Source organism: Lontra canadensis, unplaced genomic scaffold (assembly GCF_010015895.1).
Source record: "Lontra canadensis isolate GAN:19392208 unplaced genomic scaffold, GSC_riverotter_1.0 scaffold55, whole genome shotgun sequence".
Taxonomy (NCBI): Eukaryota; Metazoa; Chordata; class Mammalia; order Carnivora; family Mustelidae; genus Lontra; species Lontra canadensis.
In genome coordinates this window covers 12,517,903-12,540,572 of record NW_022631049.1, presented here as the reverse complement: position 1 = coordinate 12,540,572, position 22,670 = coordinate 12,517,903, and the positions used below count along the sequence as shown (strand labels likewise).

General features: G+C 38.3%; 1 protein-coding gene across 1 annotated transcript in view; it reads left to right on the top strand.

Annotated features, from left to right (window-relative positions):
* The window catches only part of CGRRF1 (cell growth regulator with ring finger domain 1), a 30,351-nt gene extending 11,178 nt beyond the window's left edge, over positions 1 to 19,173 (top strand). Inside the window, exons 2-6 of the mRNA XM_032875349.1 lie at positions 2,187 to 2,326; positions 9,148 to 9,325; positions 9,480 to 9,627; positions 17,325 to 17,432; positions 17,827 to 19,173. Coding sequence (XP_032731240.1) covers positions 2,187 to 2,326; positions 9,148 to 9,325; positions 9,480 to 9,627; positions 17,325 to 17,432; positions 17,827 to 18,147 — 895 coding nt within the window. The 3' untranslated portion in view covers positions 18,148 to 19,173. The remainder of the gene's footprint in view (positions 1 to 2,186; positions 2,327 to 9,147; positions 9,326 to 9,479; positions 9,628 to 17,324; positions 17,433 to 17,826) is intronic.
* The last annotated feature ends 3,497 nt before the right edge of the window (positions 19,174 to 22,670 follow it).

The following is a 22,670-nucleotide window of genomic DNA, read 5'->3' as shown; positions in this document are numbered from 1 at the left end:
AGGACAGGTATTATAATGCCATTTCTTTCTTTATTTCTTTTTTTTTTTTTTAAAGATTTTATTTATTTATTTGACAGAGAGAAAGAGATCACAAATAGACAGAGGCAGGCAGAGGCGGAGGGGGAAAGCAGGCCCTGCTGAGCAGAGAGCCTGATGCAGGGCTTGATCCCAGGATCCTGAGATCATGACCTGAGCCGGTAGTTTAACCCACTTAACCCACTGAGCCACCCAGACGCCTCTTATAATGACATCCATATTGATATTGTCCTAACCCAGCGCCTGGATTCAAATTATGAACCTCGGTCTGGCTCTTGTTTTGAATGGACAACCTATAAAGTCCTCTTACTATGTGAAGGCTTACTTGCCACTGCCTGCTGCCAGACTTGGGACCTATCAAACCCTGGCATCAGCCTTACTCATTACTTTATATTTATTTCCCTTTTTTAGAACTGTAAAGATTGTCTTTGAACCCGCTATGTCTCTTTTTCTCCTACCATTTTATCATTAAAATTTTTAAACATACAGAAAACTTGAAAAAATTATACCATGAATATATATATGCCCATCACTTAGGTACTACAATCAATATTTTGGTATAGAGTCTTTATTTCATATTTGTCCATCTTATTTCTTGATCACTTCAAAGTAAATTGTTACTCTTCCCATAAACACTAAAGCATTGCATATTATTAGCTGGAGCTCAACGTCTGGGTGTTTTGTTTTGTTTTATTTGGGGGGAGGGAGTAGGAAAGGGAGAGAGGGGCAGAGGGAAAGGGAAAGAGAGCCTGATGTGGAGCTTGATCTCACGACCCTGAGATCATGACCTGAGCCAAAACCAAGAGTCAGATGCTTAACCGACTGAACCACCTAGGTGTCCCTCAGCATTTTTGTTTATAGTTCCCTTTTTTTCTTTCGAAGTAATATTTATGCACAATGAAATATACGAGTCTTCAGTGTTATTAAATGCATCATCTATACTCAAACCTCTTTGCAAGGTATGCAACATGACCATCACCAGAGAAAGTTTCCTCATGCCATTTCCTGATCAGTCCATACCCCTTCCCCCCACCTCAGATGCAACCATTGCTCTGTTTTTTATTTCTACTATGAATTAGTTTTGCCTGCTCTCAAATTCTATATTACAGAATCATAGAGCATGTACTCCTTTGTGTAAGACTTCTTTTGCTCAGGATGTTGTTTTTGAGATTTGTCCATGTGGCTCTAGCAATAATTTATTCCTTTTCATTACTGAGTACTACCGTTCCTTTGTTCCAACACACCATGGTTTGTTTGCTCATTTCAGTGGGGTCTTTTTGATTTCTATGTTTATTTTTTATCCACCACTGCTAAGTGTCTGGAGAGAAGAGAGTGCATCAGAGTATGAATGCCATCCTATTAATTTTAAATTACTTTTCTTTTTAAAGATTTTATTTATTTATTTGACAGAGAGAGATCACAAGTAGGCAGAGAGGCAGGCAGAGAGAGAGGGAAGCAGACTCCCCGCAGAGCAGAGAGTCCGATGCGGGGCTTGATCCCAGGACCCTGAGATCATGACCCGAGCCGAAGGCAGAGGCCTTAACCCACTGAGCCACCCAGGTGCCCCTTAAATTACTTTTTTTTAATTGAGTGAACTTAGCTGCTTTCTAACTTGATAACGAATTGAGTTGGGTCCGTTTCATTTTTCTTTTCATCTGTTCAGTGTGCATTTTCACAGCTTTACCTGAAATTTAAAAGTAGAAAACATGTTATATAAATGAAGTGCTATATTTGGTGTTCAAATAAAAGTTCTCCTGGCCCATAAATAATATCAGATAGTCTGCATGTTAAATATGAATTTGCTTTTATATCATGTAAAAAGTTCACTAATTCTTATCATGTTTTTGCTGTCATATTAAGTATAATTAATCTCTAATGACTGTACTACTTTGTTATCACCGACAATATTAAAATAGAACTCTTTGTTTCAGGAGTATGTCAGTTCAGACAGCTGAACAATATATTGCATGGGGCCTCTCATCTGTCACTTCTAGATTAATTCTGTAATATAATGTAAACTGAATAAGTTAATCTCTTTTTGTGGTACTTGTGTTAAAAGGAATAATTAATGAAGCCCAACATACTTCACATATAACAAAGTTTCAACATTTGCTAGAATTATGTATTACTTTATTTTTATTTTTCTTCAGGTTTGGTTGGGATGTTCCAGTAATTTTGAGAAATTCAGAAGAGACCCAGTTCAACACAAGAGTTTTCAAAAAGCAAATGAGACAAGTCAAGAATCCTTTTGGCTTAGAGATCACCAATCCATCTACAGCTTCAATTACAAGTTGGTGGCTATTTTCCAAAGATCTTTTTCTTTCTATGCCCCTTTCTTAGCATTTTTCTTTCTACATTGCTTTTTCTTCATTAGACTCAACAAGTATTTATTGAGCACCTATTTTATTCTGGGCGCTGTACAACATAGTACTTTGTACTATAGTTACAAAGAGTAATAATTCACCAAACTTGCTCCTCGGGAACTTAATCAACTAGCAAACAGAGGCATTCGTGTGAGAAGAATCAAGTATCTTAACTGTTAATGAGAATAGTTTGTTAGGACACTGCCATTTTCATGGGTCTTGAGTGCAGTGAAAAAGGTATGGATTGTATAGCATAAACAGTTACTGTAAGGTTGCTAACATCCAGAACAAGTGTTTTTAATCTGAAATTGTGGTATTTTGGGTCTAAGTTATTTTAGTATAAGGTGTTATTCTGGGAGATGGTAATAATAGATGACAATTGTTTGTTTCTGTGCTTACTTGGAAAAATAAATTGTCTGCAAGACTATCTAGGAACCATTGGAGTGAGGGAAAGAAAGGGAGGGAGGAGGGAGGGAAGGAAGGGAGGGAAGGAAGAAATGATTAAGTTCGGGCATATTCAGGAGAAGCCTCATTAAAGAATGTGCTGATTCTGTCTTATTTATTTATTTTTGAGTAGAGTCTTGAAAGATAAGTAGGTGTTTATCACATGGGGTTGGGAGATATTCTAGGTAGAGAGAGAAGCATGAACAAAGCACTACTACAGAAATAGAATAAGACAGTAGAGAAACAATAAGTAGTTTGTTGTGGATAAAACACAGGGTGGAGCAGGTAAGAGAGAAGAGTAGGGGAAGACAGGTTCTTCACAGGGTCCCTCCATCGACAGATCCTATTACCAGGATAAAAAATACAGGAGGAGCAGCAGGTTTTGGAAGAAAGGTAATGACTGCAGTTTTGAATTTCTGGACTTAGAAATGCTCTTGTAGCAGGTAAGTAGAGACACAGAGTAGGAAGTTCTAGGTACAGTTCTGTGGCTCTACAAAGATTCTTGGGCTGAGACCGTATCACCCTTTATACTTGGTCAGATTTCTGGAATCTTAAAAACAACCCCAAACTTTCTCAACGTTTTATCATATTGTAACTACTGCCTTCTTCCTCTTCCCTTCACAGTCAGGCTTCTCAAAAGCAGGTTGCATTTGCCTTCTTCCCTTAGCCTGCTTTACTTTCACTCCTCAGATCAGTGCAGTCTGGTTTTTGCCTATGTCTCTCTGCTGAACTGGCTTTCCCTGAGGTCACCGATCCCCACTTCTGCCCCCCTACCCTGACCCTCAGGCATTGTAGGCCTGAGTTAACACTATCTCTGCAGAGTTTAATAGAGTTGACCAATCCTTCCTTCTTGATAGCCTGCTCCCCTGGCTTCTGTGACTCTTCTTGTTTAGTCATCTTTCTGTCTCTAACTTCCAGAATCACGTCAAAAGTCAGTGTATTGGGTGACTCAGTTGGTTAAGCATCTGACTCTTGATTTTGGCTCAGGTCATGATCTCAGGGTCGTGAGATCGAGCCCTGAGTAAGACTCTGTGCTCAGCAGGGAGTCTGCTAGAGAGTTTTTCCTTCTCTCTTTCCCTCTGCCCTCCCCTGCTCACGTGCGCTTTATAAATACATACATACACACATGCATACATAAAGTCTTTAAAAACATCAGCGTGCTTACTCAGTAGGACTTATCAATCTTAAGTAAATACTGATTCATAATGAAGTAGTACAAAATTTCTTATTCTTCTTTAGCTATAAATACTGTATTATTACCCTATGAATTGAAGAGAACTAAGGACCTCTTTTTTTCCCCCTCTAATGATAGATAAGGGGTTTGTTCTGACATTTTTCACTCGGGAATACCAAATTTCAAGATCTGACGAGAAAATTATCCTATTTAGAAAACATGCCTAATTAAAATATAGAGAACAGTGGTAGTTTGGTGACCTCTGACCTCTGTGGTCAGTCACTTGCACGTGCTGCCATGTCACACTGGGATCTTGAGTAGGACTGCCCATACAAAAAGTTGCCAATACAAAGCTGTCCTTTCTGCTACGTAGTTCCACAAGCTGGGAAATGCTGAAAAAGTAAGAACTGATAAATTATAAGCCAACAAACACAGGATACTTGTGAGGTAGAAAGTGGGAGGAAATCTGCCAATCTTCCTTTCAGGCAGAAATAGTATCAAAAAGAACCTCCCCTGCCCCTCTATAAATGGTAGAAACAAATGAAAAGATATCTAGTAAGTAGAAGACCTCTTTCAGCTGTACACAAAATTTTTTTTTAACTGTGTGGATTTACAGCATGTTTGTTGAAGTATTTTAATTTTTAAAATACTGGTGCTGGGGTGCCTTGGGTGGCTTAGTCAGTTAGGCATCTGCTTTCAGTTCAGGTCATGATCTCGGAGTCATGGGATCAAGCCCCGTTTTGGGCTACCTGCTCAGCAGGGAGTCTACTTCTCCCTCTCCCACTGCCCTCCCCACCCTACCTTGTGTTCTCTCTCTCTCTCTCAAATAAATAAAATCTTTTAAAAAATAAAATGACCAGTGCCTATCATTCATTATATGTCTTCTTTGGGTAAATAAGGAGAAGGAATTTGTTGGGAATTATGTTTCACAGCAAAAATTCATTTGTTTAAACTGTGGAACAGAGGATATCATTAAAGATGTCTAACCAGGCCATTAAAATAATATTCTGACCAATAGTTGTGACATTTTAAAAGGTTATTTCATTTGGTGTGCAGATAGTTTAAAAATCCAGGTCTTTTTTCACCACTGTTCCCAAGGTGCTTGGCACGTAGGAAGGAAAGGGGAATATCTGGAGGTCTGATTTACTTGAAAATGAACAAGAGAATCAGTTTTCATCTTAGTCCTCTGGTTCTCTTTTAGCATTGGTGCTTGTTGGGATTTCTTTTGTTGTTATGTGATGATACTGGATTTGGATTTATGGTATTTCCTTGTCCCCAGTGTAAGAAGCTCTAATGAGGGGCGCCTGGGTGGCTCAGTGGGTTAAAGCCTCTGCCTTCGGCTCAGGTCATGATCCCAGGGTCCTGGGATCGAGTCCCACATCGGGTTCTCTGCTTGGCAGGGAGCCTGTTTCCTCCCCTCTCTCTCTGCCTGCCTCTCTGCCCACTTGTGATCTCTGTCTGTCAAATAAATAAAATCTTAAAAAAAAAAAAAAGAAGCTCTAATGAAATTGAAAGGAGGTATTCAGGGTTTGCTAGTTGAGTTTAATTCCTTTGGGTCAGAAATTCTCCTGTCCCTTTGTGACAGCTTCCTCATATTTTGGCTCATTCACCCTGGTGAGACCTAACAAAGGTGAAAGGGTTAGACAAAATGACACACACAGCATTTTCAGAGGAATTTGTGAACCTCTATTCTCTATGACGTAAAACTTGCATCTCCCAATACTCCAGATTTATTATCCTCATACATGATCACCTTGTACGCTAGTTCTTTCTCAGGGATTCTCCTCCAGAAAGTCTGTAGCTTTTCTGCTCTGTTGTTTCTTCTTTTTTTAATGCCTCAACTCATTGACTCTCGTCCTTGTTTTTTGCAGTTTTTTGCAAGGTTGTCTCATATGCGGGGCTCCATTTGCCCATTACAACTAGGCATGTAAGGGCAGGTTGAGGGAAATCATCCCTGTGCTGCTTCAGTTAGCTTTGATTCTGACTTTTCTGGTTTAAGGCTGTGTTCCAAGTCTGCTGTTGCTGTCGATCTGAGACGTCATTGTGTTTGCACTGAATCTTAGAAGATTGAGAAAATGTAGGAATGAGAACTGTCTGCAGAAGAAGTGGGAAAAACAAAAGGGAGAACAGTTTTGCCTGGGGGATTTGAACTGTCATCAGTTAGTGTTAATCAGTACATTCTCTTTTCAGTCTATGTCATGGACAAGTGTAGGAGAGATTGTGGACAGTAGAATTTACAGATTGCATTCTCCCTTCTCATTAACTTATTAATTTCAGAGACATACATGTTGAAATCTGATTAGTATCCAGTTGTCAGTAGTCTCTGACGCTCTCCCCACTTTAGTCACATATATGCAGTCTGTAAATAAGTCTTTTATGCAGCTCTGAATCTCTAGAACTCTGATGCTTATTACAGAGCAAATAAACTGGGTAGTTTTACATGTTTTAGGCCTTATCCTTCCATGGTTCTTTTTTAGTGTAAACAATCACATAGATATGGATATCCCCTCCTATGAGATAAACAGAAATACTTGCCTCCATCTTGCTTTTTTCATTTGTGTTTATTCTGAAGATCATCCCACTGTAGTATATGCAGGTATTTTGCCATGCCTCAGTTCTTTTTTAAGAGCTCCATAATACTTCATTATAGAATGTTCTACATTTTATTCATTTAATCCCCTGTCATTGGACATTTGGGTGCATCCTGGCATTTTGATATAACTAGAGCTCCATGCATAACATCTTTTCACATTTACACATTTCTGCCAAAAATATTAAGAAATCATTTTCTGGGTTCCTTTTTTTCTTTTTCCACTTTCTTTTCTTTCTTTTTTTTTTTTTTAAGACTTTATTTATTTACTTGACAGAGACAGGGAGATCACAAGTAGGCAGAGAGGCAGGCAGAAAGAGAGGGGGAAGCAGGTTCCCCTCTGAGCAGAGAGCCCGATGTGGGGCTCGATCCCAGGACCCTGTGATCATGACCCGAGCGGAAGGCAGAGGCTCAACCCACTGAGCCACCCAGGAACCGCTCCACTTTCTTTTCTATGCTCTTTCTATTTCTCCCTTTCATATCCTCACGTTGCATGGTTCTGTGGTGACATAGAGAAAAGGATGTATGATTTTTAATATGTATACTAATTTTAAATATATGAGCACATTTATGTAGCATAATATAAATAGTATATATGAACATGACATTAATGTGTTTTGATATTTAATGAATAAATTAATGTAATTATATATTAAATATATATAAATATATTTAAATTTATATTGATGGGGTGTTTTTCTTTGGCTATTTAATAGCTAATTAACAAATAATAGCTAATTAAATTTCCCATTCTTGAATAATACCTGATGATTAGCATCATATAAAACTTTGAAATCAAATTCTGTTCCAATTACCTGTGCAGTGTTCCTGCCAGTTAAAAGTTTTGCTTAACTACGATTGGAAATTATCCTATGTCGCTGCTGCTACACATACTCCAGATGTGAAAGTCTACGTGTGTACCACCAACTACGGGGAAGAAAAATAAAAACTGAATTTTTGGTATCCTGTAGAGCATCTGCTTGTATTTGTGTGTATCCTTCTAAAACATACTCTTGATCACCTTTTTATTTTATTTTCTTAAGGGATGATTTATATATATTTTTTAAAAGATTTATTTATTATTTTACAGAGAGACAGTGAGTGCAGGGGGTAGTGGCAGAGGGAGGAAGAGAGAGAGAATCTCAAGGAGACTCCCCACTGAGTGCGGAGCCCAATTCAGGGCTCCATCCCACGACCCTGAGATCATGACCTGAGCCGAAATCAAGAGTCAGACACCCAACTGATTGAACTACCCAGCCACCCCACTGATCACCTTTTTAAAAGTACACAGTGTAGCCATCAGAATTCCTATTAGTAAGTAAAAAAAATGACTCCAGTCAAAGGATACTGGGTAGCTTACAGAATTGCTGTTAGGTTTGGAGACCCAGGATCAGAGACTAAGGCTGTTCAGCAAGGAACAATCCCCAGACCACGTACTTTTGGTCTTGCAAGTCCGCTGCTGCCACTGAGCACCAGATGCTATAGTTTCCACTGCCAACGGTATAGGATCCTTGATATTGCTGCCCTTGAACTTGATATTGCTGCTACTGCCATGAGCAAGGGGAAAAAAATCATATGGGTGGTAATAGTAAGTCCTATGTGAGTGTTTAATAAATAGGTAAAATAGTCTAATTTGTATGCCCACTTATAATTTATTTTTCCACTTAATCAGGTTTATTCAAATTATAATATGTTTTATTATGCTGAAAGCGAATAAATGAACGAGGACATTGCTACTAAGCCCTACTTGTTTTGGAATCCCTACTCTTTCCTTAGGATGTTTGCATATCCTGTGGGACATTAACTATGTGACAGAAGTATAAATGTTGTTGAGGTACCTGGGTGGCTCCGTTGGGCAACTTCCTTCGGCTCAGGTCATGATCCTGGGGTCCTGGGATCAAGTCCCGCATCGGGCTCCCTCTCATGCTCTCTCTCACTCTCTCTCTCAAGTAAATAAATAAAATCTTAAAAAGAAAAAGTATAAATGTTGTCAGTGTGCATATTAATATTAGTAAGGCTTGATTTCTTTTTCATATTTTTTCTACTCCCGTGATCATCTGAGGACCCCATGAGTTATGTGTATCCACTTTCAGAGTCAGTCCTGCTCTGTTTCTTACAGTTACAAGGTTGTATATATCCACGTTTGGAGACAGTGCTCTTATTTCTTGTAATTAGGATTATATATGCTGTTAGAATGGTAGGTTATCAATGGTGAACTATATTTCAGTTTTTAAACACTATGTGGGAGAAGGCTCTGAGTCCCAGCCAAAAAATTAACTTCATGATTTCCACGTGTAAATGTACAAATAAGAGTTTACTGATCGCGCTTCAGAATTGTGTATAGATGTTGAGGTTTTTTTGTTACTTGTTTAGGGACCAGTTCCTTCATTTACAGGCACGTGCCCTTTAATGAGTTCCTTGAACTGCCATCAGCCGGGCCAGCCATCGAAAGAAAGCTTTTGTCATTCGCTGTGTATAATTGTATGAAAAACTATATTCGGTAATTTTCTTCTCTTTGTCTTCTTCTTTGTTTTTGACAGCCGGCATAACTTTGACAACAGACTGCCTTGAAGATAGCCTCTTGACATGCTACTGGGGGTGCAGTGTCCAAAAACTCTATGAAGCTCTGCAGAAGCACTTTTATTGCTTCCGAATAAGCACCCCCCGAGCCCTGGAAGATGCTCTGTATAGTGAATATCTCTATCAAGAGCAGTATTTGTATCCTTTTATCTGATACATCTGTTAAGCAGTGAAAATCTCAGACATAAGACTTTTTAATGGAGAAAGTATTTGCTCAGTTATTATTGATCACTTTTTGTGTATTATTGTATTTTGGGTTACAGTGGCAATTTACCTTTACATTTTCAAAAAGTATTAAGAAGGACAGCAAAGAAGAAATATATTGCCAGTTACCAAGAGATACTAAAATAGAAGACTTTGGTACAGTGCCCAGATCTCGCTATCCGTTGGTAGCACTGTTGACCCTAGCTGATGAGGAAGACCGAGAAATTTATGACATTGTAAGTAACTTTAAAATTCTGGAAGCATTCCTTTAAGTGATTTGGATGATGGGTCATAATTATTTGGTGAATAGAAAAAGTTTTATTTTAATTTCTGAGGCTATATGTTTGGCCCAGACACATTTTTCTTGAAGAAGGAATACTTGGGAAGTACAGATATATGATTTTTATACATGTAACAGCTCCTTCAGAGTATGACTTTGTTAGACATATTATTTATATATATATATATATATATATATATGTTGCAAGAATAGGATATTACTTAGAAAATAAAAGGCACATTATAGTTGAATTAAGTTAATTTTATCATTCTGTATTCTATCATGTTTGCAAGATAGAAAAAAGTCTCTTGGGAAGTATGTTTATTCTTAGCATTTTTAGCACGGAATGAGTAAGCCTTGTAATCCTCTGAAGTGCTCAGTTTTAAGACCATCTTCCCTCATTTCTCTACATAGTTGCAAGTCACCTTGCTTCCGTCATCGCCCCTGCTGCACCTACATCTTCTATGTACTCGATCCTTTGTATTTTCAGTAATTATAGTGATCTCCTTTTCTCATTATGTGCTCGTTACTTCTTTAGTCTAGTAGTTTGTCCCTATTAGTAAGATAAAAGCATCTTAGGGATCTAAGAGGACCTGAGCCCTGACATTCCTCTGAGTATGGTAGAAGCTTGTACATGAAATAAACTTTTGGTAAAACCATTTCATGGTAGGAATGCCATCATACCCAATTTACTACTTCTCTGAAGTGCATGGTATTGATATGCTCATTAATAAAGATACTATAACATTTTTATGATACTTTGTAACATATACAGTACACTGGCTAGCATTAGCTTATTTATTTCTTCCAACAACCTTGTGTGTTAGGGCAAATCCTCTTCTTATAAAGACTGAAATGGGAGTCTGAAGAGAACTCTCAGTCATTCAGGAAGAGATAGGACCAGTAAGCCTCTGCAACCCTGTGCCAGTACTTTCAGAAAAAAAAAAAAAAAAAAATTAAAGGAATATCTCCTCAAAACAAATGTACATTTTCTTGCATTTGGAAAGTGCAGACCCTTATTGAGAAATCTGGACCCTGCTTATACACAGTTTGGGGTTTTCATTTTACCAAATTGAAGTTCCAGTGAACTGAAGTCAATTTGGTTTTTCTAAGTAAGTCATACCAAAAGCAGTATATTTCCAGAACCTAACACAGTGCCTGGAACACAGAAGGTGGTCAATAAATGTGATAAGTGAAAACAACAACAACAACAAAAAACAACCCAAAGTCATACCAAGCAACGTTAGTGAGCCTCATAGAGCTTGACAGCAAGTCAGTTACTTGTGCATGAGGAGCCCATATGAGAGATCTGGTTTCCTTCCCCCCCTCCCCTCTTCCCCTTCACCCTGTTCAGTTGAAGATAGATAAGAACTGTTAGGTTGGTGTTTCATATTTCCAGCTTCTGTTCATTACCCAGCCTACCCCAGCAAGGTAACCCTTCTGTCACCACCATGTCACCCGTGTCTTCTAAGCTCCTTTCTTCCTCTCATTCAAAACAGAAAGGGTCAGATCTGTCACCTTCCTCCCAGCTTCTCCTCTTAGCTTCTTTCCCCCTCACTGAGGGTGATCACTATCTCTTTGAGGTACTCAGAGTCTTCTTCGTTTTCTAACTTTCTTCCTCAGTCTAAACAGCAGAGAGTGTGTGTTAAAATATATATAACATAAAATTTACCATTTTAACCACTTTCCAGTGTATAAGTCAATGGCATTACAAACAGGGAAAGATTTGTTTTCAGCCCCCCATCCAACTGGAAAGAAGACAGTGTGGCCTGGCTGAACCTGTGGGAGGCGCAATCCCACAGGGGAGCTGGGGCGGTGGGCCCTGGAGGTTAATAGGCATTTTCTCTTTTCCTTTTGGAGTCTCCTTCTCTGGGTCTTTTCTTCTCATCAGCACATGCCCTCCCTTTTTTCCTGTTAATCTTGCTTCTCCATCTCTTATCACTCAGATTGGGCCTAATATTGGAACTATAGCATATTTGTTAGCATAGTTTGTATTAATGTTCTCCTTCTTAATTTTAAAAGCAAACTGAGCATTTGGTTTTTCACTATTTTATCTGGGGATCAGAGTCTAAATCTAAAGAAAAAAAATTAAGCTCTACCATTCCCGTTGTAGCAGTAAAAATTATGTTTTGATAGTGTAGTCAGTTTTTTATTTTAGGTAGAAGCAGGGGTTATTATTGCAATATTTTGATTTTGCCTTTTTTTTCCATTTTTACTCAATTATATTTTCTCTATTACTCAAATAATAATATGTTTGTGGCAGGAAATAGAATTAGAAAATCTAGATAAGCCAAAAGGAAAAAAGCATAATCACCTCTATTCTTTCATCCAAAGTTAACCATTGTCAATATTTGCATTTTTGCAGACCTTTATAATATGTAAGTTTTTAAACAAAAACAGGGTAAAGGTATATGTACTATTTTGTGACCTGTTTTCATTTAGTGTATTTTGAGCATCTTTTCCATATCAAATATGAATACCTGGGAAGTACAGGTGTATGATTTTTATACATGTAACAGCTCCTTCAGAGTACGACTTTGTTAGACATACTATTTATATGTATATAAATATACACATATTTATATATATATGTTGAGATATATACAGCTACATATATATTTATAACTAGCATAATAGTAGCTTCTGAAGCTTTTAATAGTAAATCGAATGGCAGGATTGTTTGTGTGAGGTGATATTACTGTCTTCTACCAGTCCTGTCATTTTGGTTCAACATTTACAACTTTTGAAGCCATTGCCAAATTATTAAATCTTTATAAAGCTGTAAAGAATATTATATGTTTACAACCATAGTAGGATTCTTTCTTTAAACTTTTCATTTGGACATAATTTTAGGAACTTGCAAAAATAGAAAACTGGAAGAACACCCCTATACCTTTTACCCCAGTCTCCTGTTGTTCATTGTTGACATTTTCCAGATTGGCACTATCATTTGCCCATATGTGTGTGTGTATTTTTTTAAATGAATCAAGAATAAGTTGTATGCCTGATTCTTTATCCCTAAATACCTTAGTTTGTATTTCCTAATAATAGGAAATGTTCTCTTATATAAACACAATATAGTTATCAACTTTATAAATCTAACATTGATAAAATATTTTATTCAATCTATGACCTGTATTCCAATATGTCAGTGAATGTATCAGTGTTCTTTACAGCATGTTTCCTCCTCCAGTACAGGTTCTAGTCTAGAGTCAGATAGTCTATTTGTCATATATCTTTAGCCTCCTTTAATCTAGAACATTTTCACAGCCTGTTTGTCTTTTACGATATTAGCATTTTTTAAGAATACAAGTCATGTACACCCTTTTTATAAAATAGGACAGTTCCCATTTTGTTTGTCTGATATTTCATCATGATCAGAGTTGTGTGTTTTTAGCCAGTCTACTTAGCATGGGTGATGATGCGGGCTTTTCAGGGCACCACCTTTGGAGGCATGTGCAGTTCTTTCCTCTCATTGGTGATGTTAATTTTTATCTCTCTGCAAGGGGTTGTCTCATTTCTCCTCTGCTGTATTTTTCCCCCTCCCTTACAAATGATAAGCAGTTCGGAGAGGACACGTTTAAGACCACACAAAATCCCAGTCTTTATGAAAATTTCCCCCCTGGATTTAATATCCTTTAATAATTCTTTTTTTTTAAAGATCTTATGTATTTATTTGACAGAGAGAGCAAGTAGGCAGAGAGGCAGGCAGAGGGGGAGGGAGAAGCAGGCTCCCCAGTGAGCAGAGAGCCCGATGCTGCTCTTGAGCCTAGGACCCCAAGATCCGGACCTGAGCCAAAGGCAGAGACTTAACCCACTGAGCCACCTAGGTGCCCCTATCCATTGATAATTCTTAACAGATTTTATCTTTACCATGATGGTTGCAAAATGATCATTTTCCAATTCCAGCTCTCCATTTAGCCCTCAGTATTGTACTATAAGCAAGTACAAGTATTGTACTATAAGCAGTATTGTACTATACTATAGTACAGTATCATACTATAACCATTTATTTATTTATTATCCATATGTCCTCATGAATTTCTTCTTTCCCCCAGTGATTTATAACTCGTAACTGAATTTAATTATTTTTTTTAAAGATTTTATTTATTTATTTGAGAGAGGGATCACAAGTAGGCAGAGAGGCAGACAGAGAGAAAGAGGAGGAAGCAGGCTCCCTGCTGAGCAGAGAGCGATGTGGGGCTCGATCCCAGGACCCTGAGATCATGACCTGAGCCGAAGGCAAGGGCTTATCCCACTAAGCCACCCAGGTGCCCCCTTTTTTTTTTTTTTAAAGATTTTATTTATTTTGAATTTAATTATTTTGATGCTCAACTGCCCTCTCCTTTATCTTCTGCCCAAGGATTTATAATCAAATTCTGTGTCCATAAATTACTTAGATTAGTTCTCCTGTAAGTGAAAAAACCATATAAAGAGGAAATGTACTCAGATGTTGCTCTCATCCCTTCCCACAATGCCTTCTTTTTTTTTTTTTTAAACACTTTTACCTTTAAATAATCTCCACACCAACAAGGGGGTCAAGTTCACAACCCTGAGATCAAGAGTTGCATCTCCACCCAGGCCAGGTGCCCCCCATTCTTATATATCCCAATTCTTGTAGATAACCAAGTTCATTGTTTTCTGGTTTATTCTTCCTGTTTCTTATTGTAATGATGAGAAAATACAGATATGTATATTTTTTATTTTCTTTCTTACTCAAAAGATATCACACTTTTTATACTATACATGTTCTGGGTTTTGTTTTTTTTTTTCCACTTCATAATATCTCTGGAAATCAGTTCAGATGAGTTCATAGAGCTCTTCCTCACATTGTTTTCCCGTGGCTGTGTAGCACTCAATGGTATGTAGACTGTATTGATAGGTACCATAGCTATTTAGCCAATCTCCTGTAGCTGGACATTCAGGTAATTTCCAGTATTCTGCAGTAACAAATAATTTTACACTGAATAACCTGTGCATATATATTTTTATATTGTTGAAGTTGCATGGTTGAAGGGCAAAGGTATGTCATTTTGATACATATTACCAAATTCCCCTCCATTCGGTTTATATCCTTGGAGTTGTACCTTTTTTTCTTTTTTTATACATTTCCACCAGAAATATAAGAAAGTGACTATTTCCCCATAGACTATATTGATAAACATTTGCAATCTGTTAATCCAATGAGTGGGAAATAATATCTCAGTGAAGTTGTAATTTGCATTTATCATATTGTGAGTGAAATTGAACATCTTTTAATATGGCTGAGGATTGTGTTTATAATTTTGTGTGAATTGTCTGTTCATGTCTTTTGCCCATTTTAATTTATTTATTTATTTTTGAACTCTGTTAGACCAAGAACTCAAGAACTAATTGCTATTTGAAAGTTTAAATATTCAGACTGTGGGATACTTCCATTTCCAATCATAATTCAGTCATAAAGGCTGGATTTACTCTTTTTTTTTTTCTTTAAAGATTTTATTTATTTATTTGACAGACAGAGATCACTAGTAGGCAGAGAGGCAGGCAGAGAGAGAGGGGGAAGCAGGCTCCCCGCTGAGCAGGGAGCCCAATGTGGGGCTCTATCCCAGGACCCTGGGATCATGACCTGAGCCAAAGACAGAGGCTTTAACCCACTGAGCCACCCAGGCGCCTCTTTGCCCATTTTTAAATAGGATTTTTGGTTACTTTTTTTCAATATTTAAAAGTTTTTCATAAATTATGGATATTGTGAATATTTTATTCCATTTCATCAAATGTCTTTTGACTTTCCCTATGGGGCTTTTTGTCATACAAGCTTTAAATGTTGACACAGTAAAATAAATGCATCTGCCTCTGGATTTCAGTCATTGTTAGAAAGTCTTTCCCTGGGGGCGTCTTGGTGGCTCACTTGGTTAAAGCTTCTGCCTTCGGTTCAGGTCATGGTCCCAGGGTCCTGGGATCGAGCCCCATATCAGGCTCTCTGCTCAGGGGGGAGCCTGCTTCCCTTCCTCTCTCTTTGCCTGCCTCTCTGCCTACTTGTGATCTCTGTCAAATAAATAAATAAAATCTTAAAAAAAAATTAAAACAAAACACAAAACAACAACCAAAAAAAAAAAAAAAAGAAAAGAAAATCTTTCCCTGGGGTGCCTGGGTGGTTTGTGGGTTGGGCCTCTGCCTTTGGCTCAGGTCATGATCTCATGGTCCTGGGATCGACCCCCGCATCAGGCTCTCTGCTCAGGGGGGAGCCTGCTTCCCCTCTCTCTCTGCCTACCTCTCTGCCTACTTGTGATCTCTCTCTCTCTCTCTCTGTCAAATAAATAAATAAAATCTTAAAAAAAAAAAAAAAGTCTTTCCCTACACTGAGAGTAAAAAGGAATTCACATATTTTCTTCTAGTGCTTGCATAGTTTTATTTTTTATAATTAGGCTTCTTAAGCTTTTGGAGTTTATTCTTCCATACGATCTGAGGAATGTCTCTAATTTTATATTTTTCCAAATAGCTATCCAGTCCCAGTACTTTTTATAAAAAGACTGTTTGCCCAGTGATTTTAGATGGCAACTTTGTCATATTTGTATAGATAGTTGGGTCTGTTTCTGGACTGTTTGTTCTGATCTAGCCGCCTGTCTGTTCATGTGCCTGTACTATTTTAATTTTAGAGGCTTTGTACTATGTCTTAATATCTGACTGGGCTTGATCTTCCCCACAGCTTTGTTCCGGTATTTTCCTAGCTGATCTTATGTGTTCTTTTTCCTCATGAGAATCTTAGAGTCAACTCATATAACTCTATGAAAAAACTCATTGTTATTTTTGTTGGGATTGCATTAAATTTGTAACTTTGAGTATAATTTAAAATAACTCTGGCAAAAATGTGTTCCATAACTGGTTCCACTTTAGTGACTATTATTTAAATCAATTATTGTGGGGCGCCTGGGTGGCTCAGTGGGTTAAAGCCTCTGCCTTCAGCTCAGGTCATGATCTCAGGGTCCTGGGATCGAGCCCTGCATCGGACTCTCTGCTCAGCCGGGAGCCTGCTTCCTCCTCTCTCTCCCTCTGCCTGCTTCTCTGCCTACTTGTAATCTCTGTCAAATAAATAAATTAAATCTTAAAATAAAATAAAATCTTTTTTTTTTAATTAATTTATTTGACAGAGAGAGATCACAAGTAGGCAGAAAGGCAGGCAGAGGGAGAGAGGGGAGATGCAGGCTCGCCGCTGAGCAGAGAGCCCAATGTGGGGCTCGATCCCTGGACCCTGGTATCATGGCCTGAGCTAAAGGCAGAGGCCTTAATCCACTGAGCCACCCAGGCGCCCCAAAATAAAATCTTTTAAAAAAAATCAATTATTGTAAGTTTTCTAATTTATCAACATTTTACTTTTTAAAAATTTTTGTTAAATTTTAACTCTTTTAAAGATTTTATTTATTTATTTGACAGATAGAGATCACAAGTAGGCAGAGAGGCAGGCAGAGAGAGAGAGGAGGAAGCAGGCTTCCTGCTAAGCAGAGAGCCCGATGCGGGGCTCGATCCCAGGACCCTGGGATCAGGACCTGAGCCAAAGGCAGAGGCTTTAACCCATTGAGCCACCCAGGCGCCCCATCTTTTACTTTTCTTTTACATATCTGTGAAATAATGTAAGGAGGTTAAGTACTGACTAGTGTTTAATTTTTATTTTAGATTTCCATGGTGTCAGTAATTCATATTCCTGATAAAACGTATAAACTTTCGTGTAGAATATTGTATCAATATTTACTCCTGGCTCAAGGTCAATTTCATGATCTTAAGGTAAGTACCCTGTTATCTTATCTCGGTCCCTTTTATCTGGAGAGTTTCAAACAATGACCAGTATAAAGAGATAAAATTTTTCAGTTATCACAGAAACTAGCTGTTATTTGCTATTGGGTTTGCTAGCTCACAAATTTTTAGCAGCTTTTATGACTCCCAGATTTAAAGAGTAATTGTTTAGGTGCCTGGGTGGCTTAGTCATTTGGGCGTCTGACTGTTGATTTCTGCTCAGATCGTGATCTTGGGGTCGTGGGATCAGTCCACATCAGGCTCTGTGCTCAGTACAGAGTCTGCTTCCCTCCCCTCTTTCAAATAAGTAAATCAAATCTTAAAAGAAAAAAAAGGAGTAATTGTCATTTGTGATTATCCTTAACCTTGTGTTTTTGATTTTCAGCAACTCTTCATGTCTGCAAATAATAATTCCACTCCCTCCAGCAATTCATCTCCAGAAGAAAAAAGCAGAGAGCGCAGTTTGCTGGAAAAGGCCGGGCTGTCCGAGAGTGAAGCGGAGCCTCCAGAGGAGAACAGCAAGGACTGTGTGGTTTGCCAGAATGGAACTGTGAACTGGGTGCTGCTGCCCTGTCGGCACGCGTGTTTGTGTGACGGCTGTGTTCGCTATTTCCAGCAGTGCCCCATGTGCAGGCAGTTCGTTCAGGAGTCTTTTACACTTTGTAGTCAAAAGGAGCCAGAGAAAGACAAACTGAAAGCTCTTTGAGAGTGTTGTTACGACTGAAAAGTGTACTTTCCACTGAAGATGGAGAAATTTGTGTTCTTGGAATTGATCATAACATGGAATCTACAGCGTTGACCATCAGTGAAAATTCTATTTTAACTTCACCTTTGTATGGTAGATGGATGATGACATGAATTCCTTCCTGTCCCATATGCTAAATACTGGAATACCATCTGTGTTAATACATAAAAAATGCATTCAACTCTTGGGAAGAATGTAAATGTTTGGCCTTTTAATAGCTAGGAGAGTTCACATGATGCTGATTAGCAAAAATCCTGAAAAGCAGTCCATCTAAAATCTGAGGAGGTAAAAGTCAAGATCTCTGGATGTTTTTACCTTTGACATCATCTGGATTGCAATTGGGAAAAAACTGAATTCTGCCTAAAGTAATTGTATGTTCCCCAGTTTCTAAAGGAGTTGGAAAGTGCTTCCAACTCTAAATCTTTTCCTAAAATAACAGTTTTTATAAAGATCCATCTAATTTTCCTTATAGTCACATAAACACAAGTCTTAATTTTAATATAGCATCTTAAATCATAAATGTGAGACGCAATTGTTGTCTGTTCTCAGTGTACCATAGATTAAAATAATACTCATCTATAGGAAGCAGATATATAAAACTTGGATAATAAAATGTCTTGGATAATTAAATTTATTGTCAAATATGATTAGCTTAGCAGAATGTGACCTATCAGGGAAGAACTGTGAGACTTATAATGCCTTACTTTAGATTTCCTCCTGTGTAGCAAATCCTTCTAAAACCAAAAAAGTTTTAGAGCCAGAAAAGCTGTTAAGAGAAACAACTATTTTTTTCTACTCTATTTTTATTCCAAATAAACCCATATCCTCCAGAGTAGTAACCTGATAGGCAAAAAGCCCCATCCCTCCTGCTTTCTAAGATGACAAAGAAGAAAAAGGTAAATCAGAGCTTTTCTGTGTCTTCAGGGGAAATTACCTTCCATTGACCAAGAAATTAGATCATGGCAAATAAACTGAACTTCAGGGAAATTTTCAAGACTTCTTTGTCCTGTTTGTATTAAGAGTAACGCCTTATCTTTGTATCAGTGTTTCTACGTAGTGTCATTTTATTCTAATCAAATATAACACTGAAAAAGACATTACCTATTTTCCATTTTATAAACCAAATCAAACTTTCATCTCTGTTCAGTAGCTATGTATTAAATACCTCCTAGGGGTCAGATCCCTCTTGGCAATCTGGGCTACAGAGAATCGGGCAAGACTTCTGGCCTCAAAGGAGCACGAGCAACATTTTAGAAACATGTCCCCACCTTGGAAGTCCCAGGGCCTCTGCTCCAACCCTGCCCCTGGAAGCAGGGGTCGGGGAAAGCTACAGTTAGCTCATACCAGCTCATCTGGGAAATTCACTCTGTGCTGTAAATTGGGGGAATCCTCAAAGATCACTTTGTCCATCTCAGCCATCCTGCTTCTCTTTACGGATCCATTCGTCCTGAAATGGTCTGAGCCATGTGGTTGGATAGATTTCCACCTGTAATCTTCCTCCATTCTTCATAACTGTTTAATTGTAGTAAGATATACATACCAGAAAATTTACCATTTTAACTATTTTTTAAGTGTACAGTTCAGGAACATTACGTACGTTCACATGGTTGTGTGCCTATCATCAGTAACCATCTTCAGAATGTTTTATCACCCTAAACTGAAACTATGTCCATTTAAACGCTGACTCCCCATTCTCCCTCTTTTCAGCTCCTGGTAACCACCCTTCTACTTTCTGTCTTTATGAATTTGACTATTCTAGGTATTTCATATACCTGGAATCACGTAATATTAGTGCTTTGGGGTCTGACTTATCTCACTGGGTACAATGTCTTCAAGGTTCATCCGTGCTGTGGCAGGAGTCAGAATTCCTTCACTTTAAAAGCTAATATTCCATGGTATGGAATTTGTTTCTCTATTCGCCCATCATTTTTTATAACTCTTAAAGATGATTTGCCCTTAGCCTCTCTTACTATGACTAAAGTAATTGATCTTCCTGCCCTTTCTGGTAATACATATGAGGAATTTGCTAGGTAATCAAGTAGAAACAAGTATACTGACTCCTAGAGGCTTATGTCAGAATCTTCCAGTAGCAGTGAACAAGTGATGTTTTGTGAGAACATCTACAAAAGCATTTTGTTTGAATGGGTTATTAGAGAAAATATTTGGTTGATACAGATTAGTTGCTACTATCCAAAAATCCCACCCAGGGCTACATTAAGCAGACCTGACAGGTGATTGGCCACCTTCTCCTTCAGTGACCCTTTCTTCCCAACTTAGTGCCTATGAGGGCTTTTACTCTCCAAACCAGTTCTAGAGGAGGAACCTAAAAACTCAAGGACTCAACACAGTCATTGAATGATCTCCCATGGGGCTATTGTATTTTTTAAGGCTTCCCATTTTTGTAGTCTGAAGAGCCTTGTCTTGGTTTGTGGCCATTTGAAGCATCAACATAGATAGTCTGGGTTTAGGAAGGGTAGGAGGAGATGATTTCAACCTCCTGTTCTGCCTCAGACGGGCCCTATTGCTTGATAATTCCCTAACGCCATTTCCCAGATTTTGAAATTGCCTCTCTGTATTATATTCCTCCTGAATCTTCATCCTTGTCAGCATGACCTCTAGTTCCCAGGTACCTGAGTTTATTTTAATAATTCATTAACTCGCTCCTGGATTCCCTGCTCACTATTTCAAATGTGTTTTTTTTTTTTCTTTTCAAATTTTTACTTAAATTCTAGTTAGTTAACATATTGTGTAATATTGATTTCAGGAGTAGAATTTAGTGGTTCATTACTTACATACAACATCCAGTGCTCATCATAGCAAGTGCTCTTCCTAATACTCATCCCCCATATAGCCCATCCCCCTCCCCACTTCCTCTGTCAACCCTCAGTTTTCTATTGTTAAGAGCCTCTTATGGTTTGCTTCCTTCTCTTTTTTTTTCCCCCTTCCCATATGCTCATCTGTCTCATTTCTTAAACTCCACATGTGAGTGAAATCATAGGGTATTTGTCTTTCTCTGACTGACATATCTCACTTAGCATAATGCACTCCAGCTCCATCCACGTCCTTGCAAATGGCAGGATTTCATTCTTTTTGATGGCTGAGTACTAGTCATATTACCCATATTACATATATATATATATGCCACATCAGTCTATGGGCATTTGGGCTCTTTCCATAGTTTGGCTATTGTTGATAATGCTGCTGTAAACATCGATGTGTGTGCCCCTTTGAATCTGTTATTTTTTTAATTTTTGGGTAAGCAAATTGTGTTTTTATCTTAGCTTGCTTTCTTTATCTCTCTGCTCTACCTGCCCCATCAACCCACAAACTTGGCTGAACTCAACTGTGTTTCTTTACTGCTGTTACCACAGAAGGTCAAGTGAACTAAGCAATTAATGGAGTTTACCACAGAGCCATGTTGTTTAGTTGTGTTCAGGCCTTCAGTGCCACTCAACAATCCTTTCATTTTTTTCCCTCTTCGACCCCCTATAATTCCCAATAGCTATTGCAAACCTCCTCCACTTTTCTCACGTTCTGTATCCCACCAGTCCTGTATCACTTCCAGCAAAGAAACCTCAAGATGTAGTGTGGTGTGGAGGTTAAGGTGATAGAGCCTGAAGTCCTATATGTTGGGTTTTTATCCCAGCTCTGCCACTTGGCCCTTGGCCAAGTTACTTACTCACTCCACCTCAGTTTCCTCGTCTGTAGAAATGGTGATAATAGAACCTACCTGTAGCCTCTTGAAAGGATTAGCCCAGTTAATATGTGTAAAGTGCTTAGACCTGGGCAGAGCACAGAGGAAGCCCTATGTGTGCTGCGTACTACTATTACTGCTTTGTTTAGATGTTCATAGCCAGTGGACTTTCTTTTCTCTCTTCCTTAAAAGAGGAGGTGTATTTTATCTGCTTTTGAGACCAGCACTCTACCTGTGTTCTTGATCACATATCTGCTCCCTGAACTCATTTGATTCTTCTTTCGATAATTAAGTAATTACTGAGTTCCAGACATCACACATTGTTTGGGCATGAGAATACAGCAGTGAAAATAATAGGCAAGACACTTACCTTTGTGGCACTTGCATTCTAGTGGAGAGAAAGAAAGAGAGAGGCAAATTAGTAAAAGATGTAGCAGTTCAGGTGGAGGGAAGGGCTTTGGGAAAATCAAAGCTCAGTTGGGCACACAGGGAATGTGAAGGATGGAAATGGGGTTACTATTTCAAATAGTAGTAATAGAAAGGCCTCACCAGGGGTTTTAGTAGAGACTTGAAGAAGGCCAGGAAGTGAGCCACGTGAATGTCTACGCAAAGAGACCTTAACAATTACAAGAATGAGATGGAGCCACTTGGAAAAAGAGCAGGTTTGGAGGAAAAGAGCAATTTTTTTTTTTGGTTCGGTTTTGTTTTACTAGTTGGAAACCAAGGAAGAATATCAAATAATCAGGCAAAGATAGTACTCTGAAGTTCAGGGGAGAGGTCCAGCTAAAAA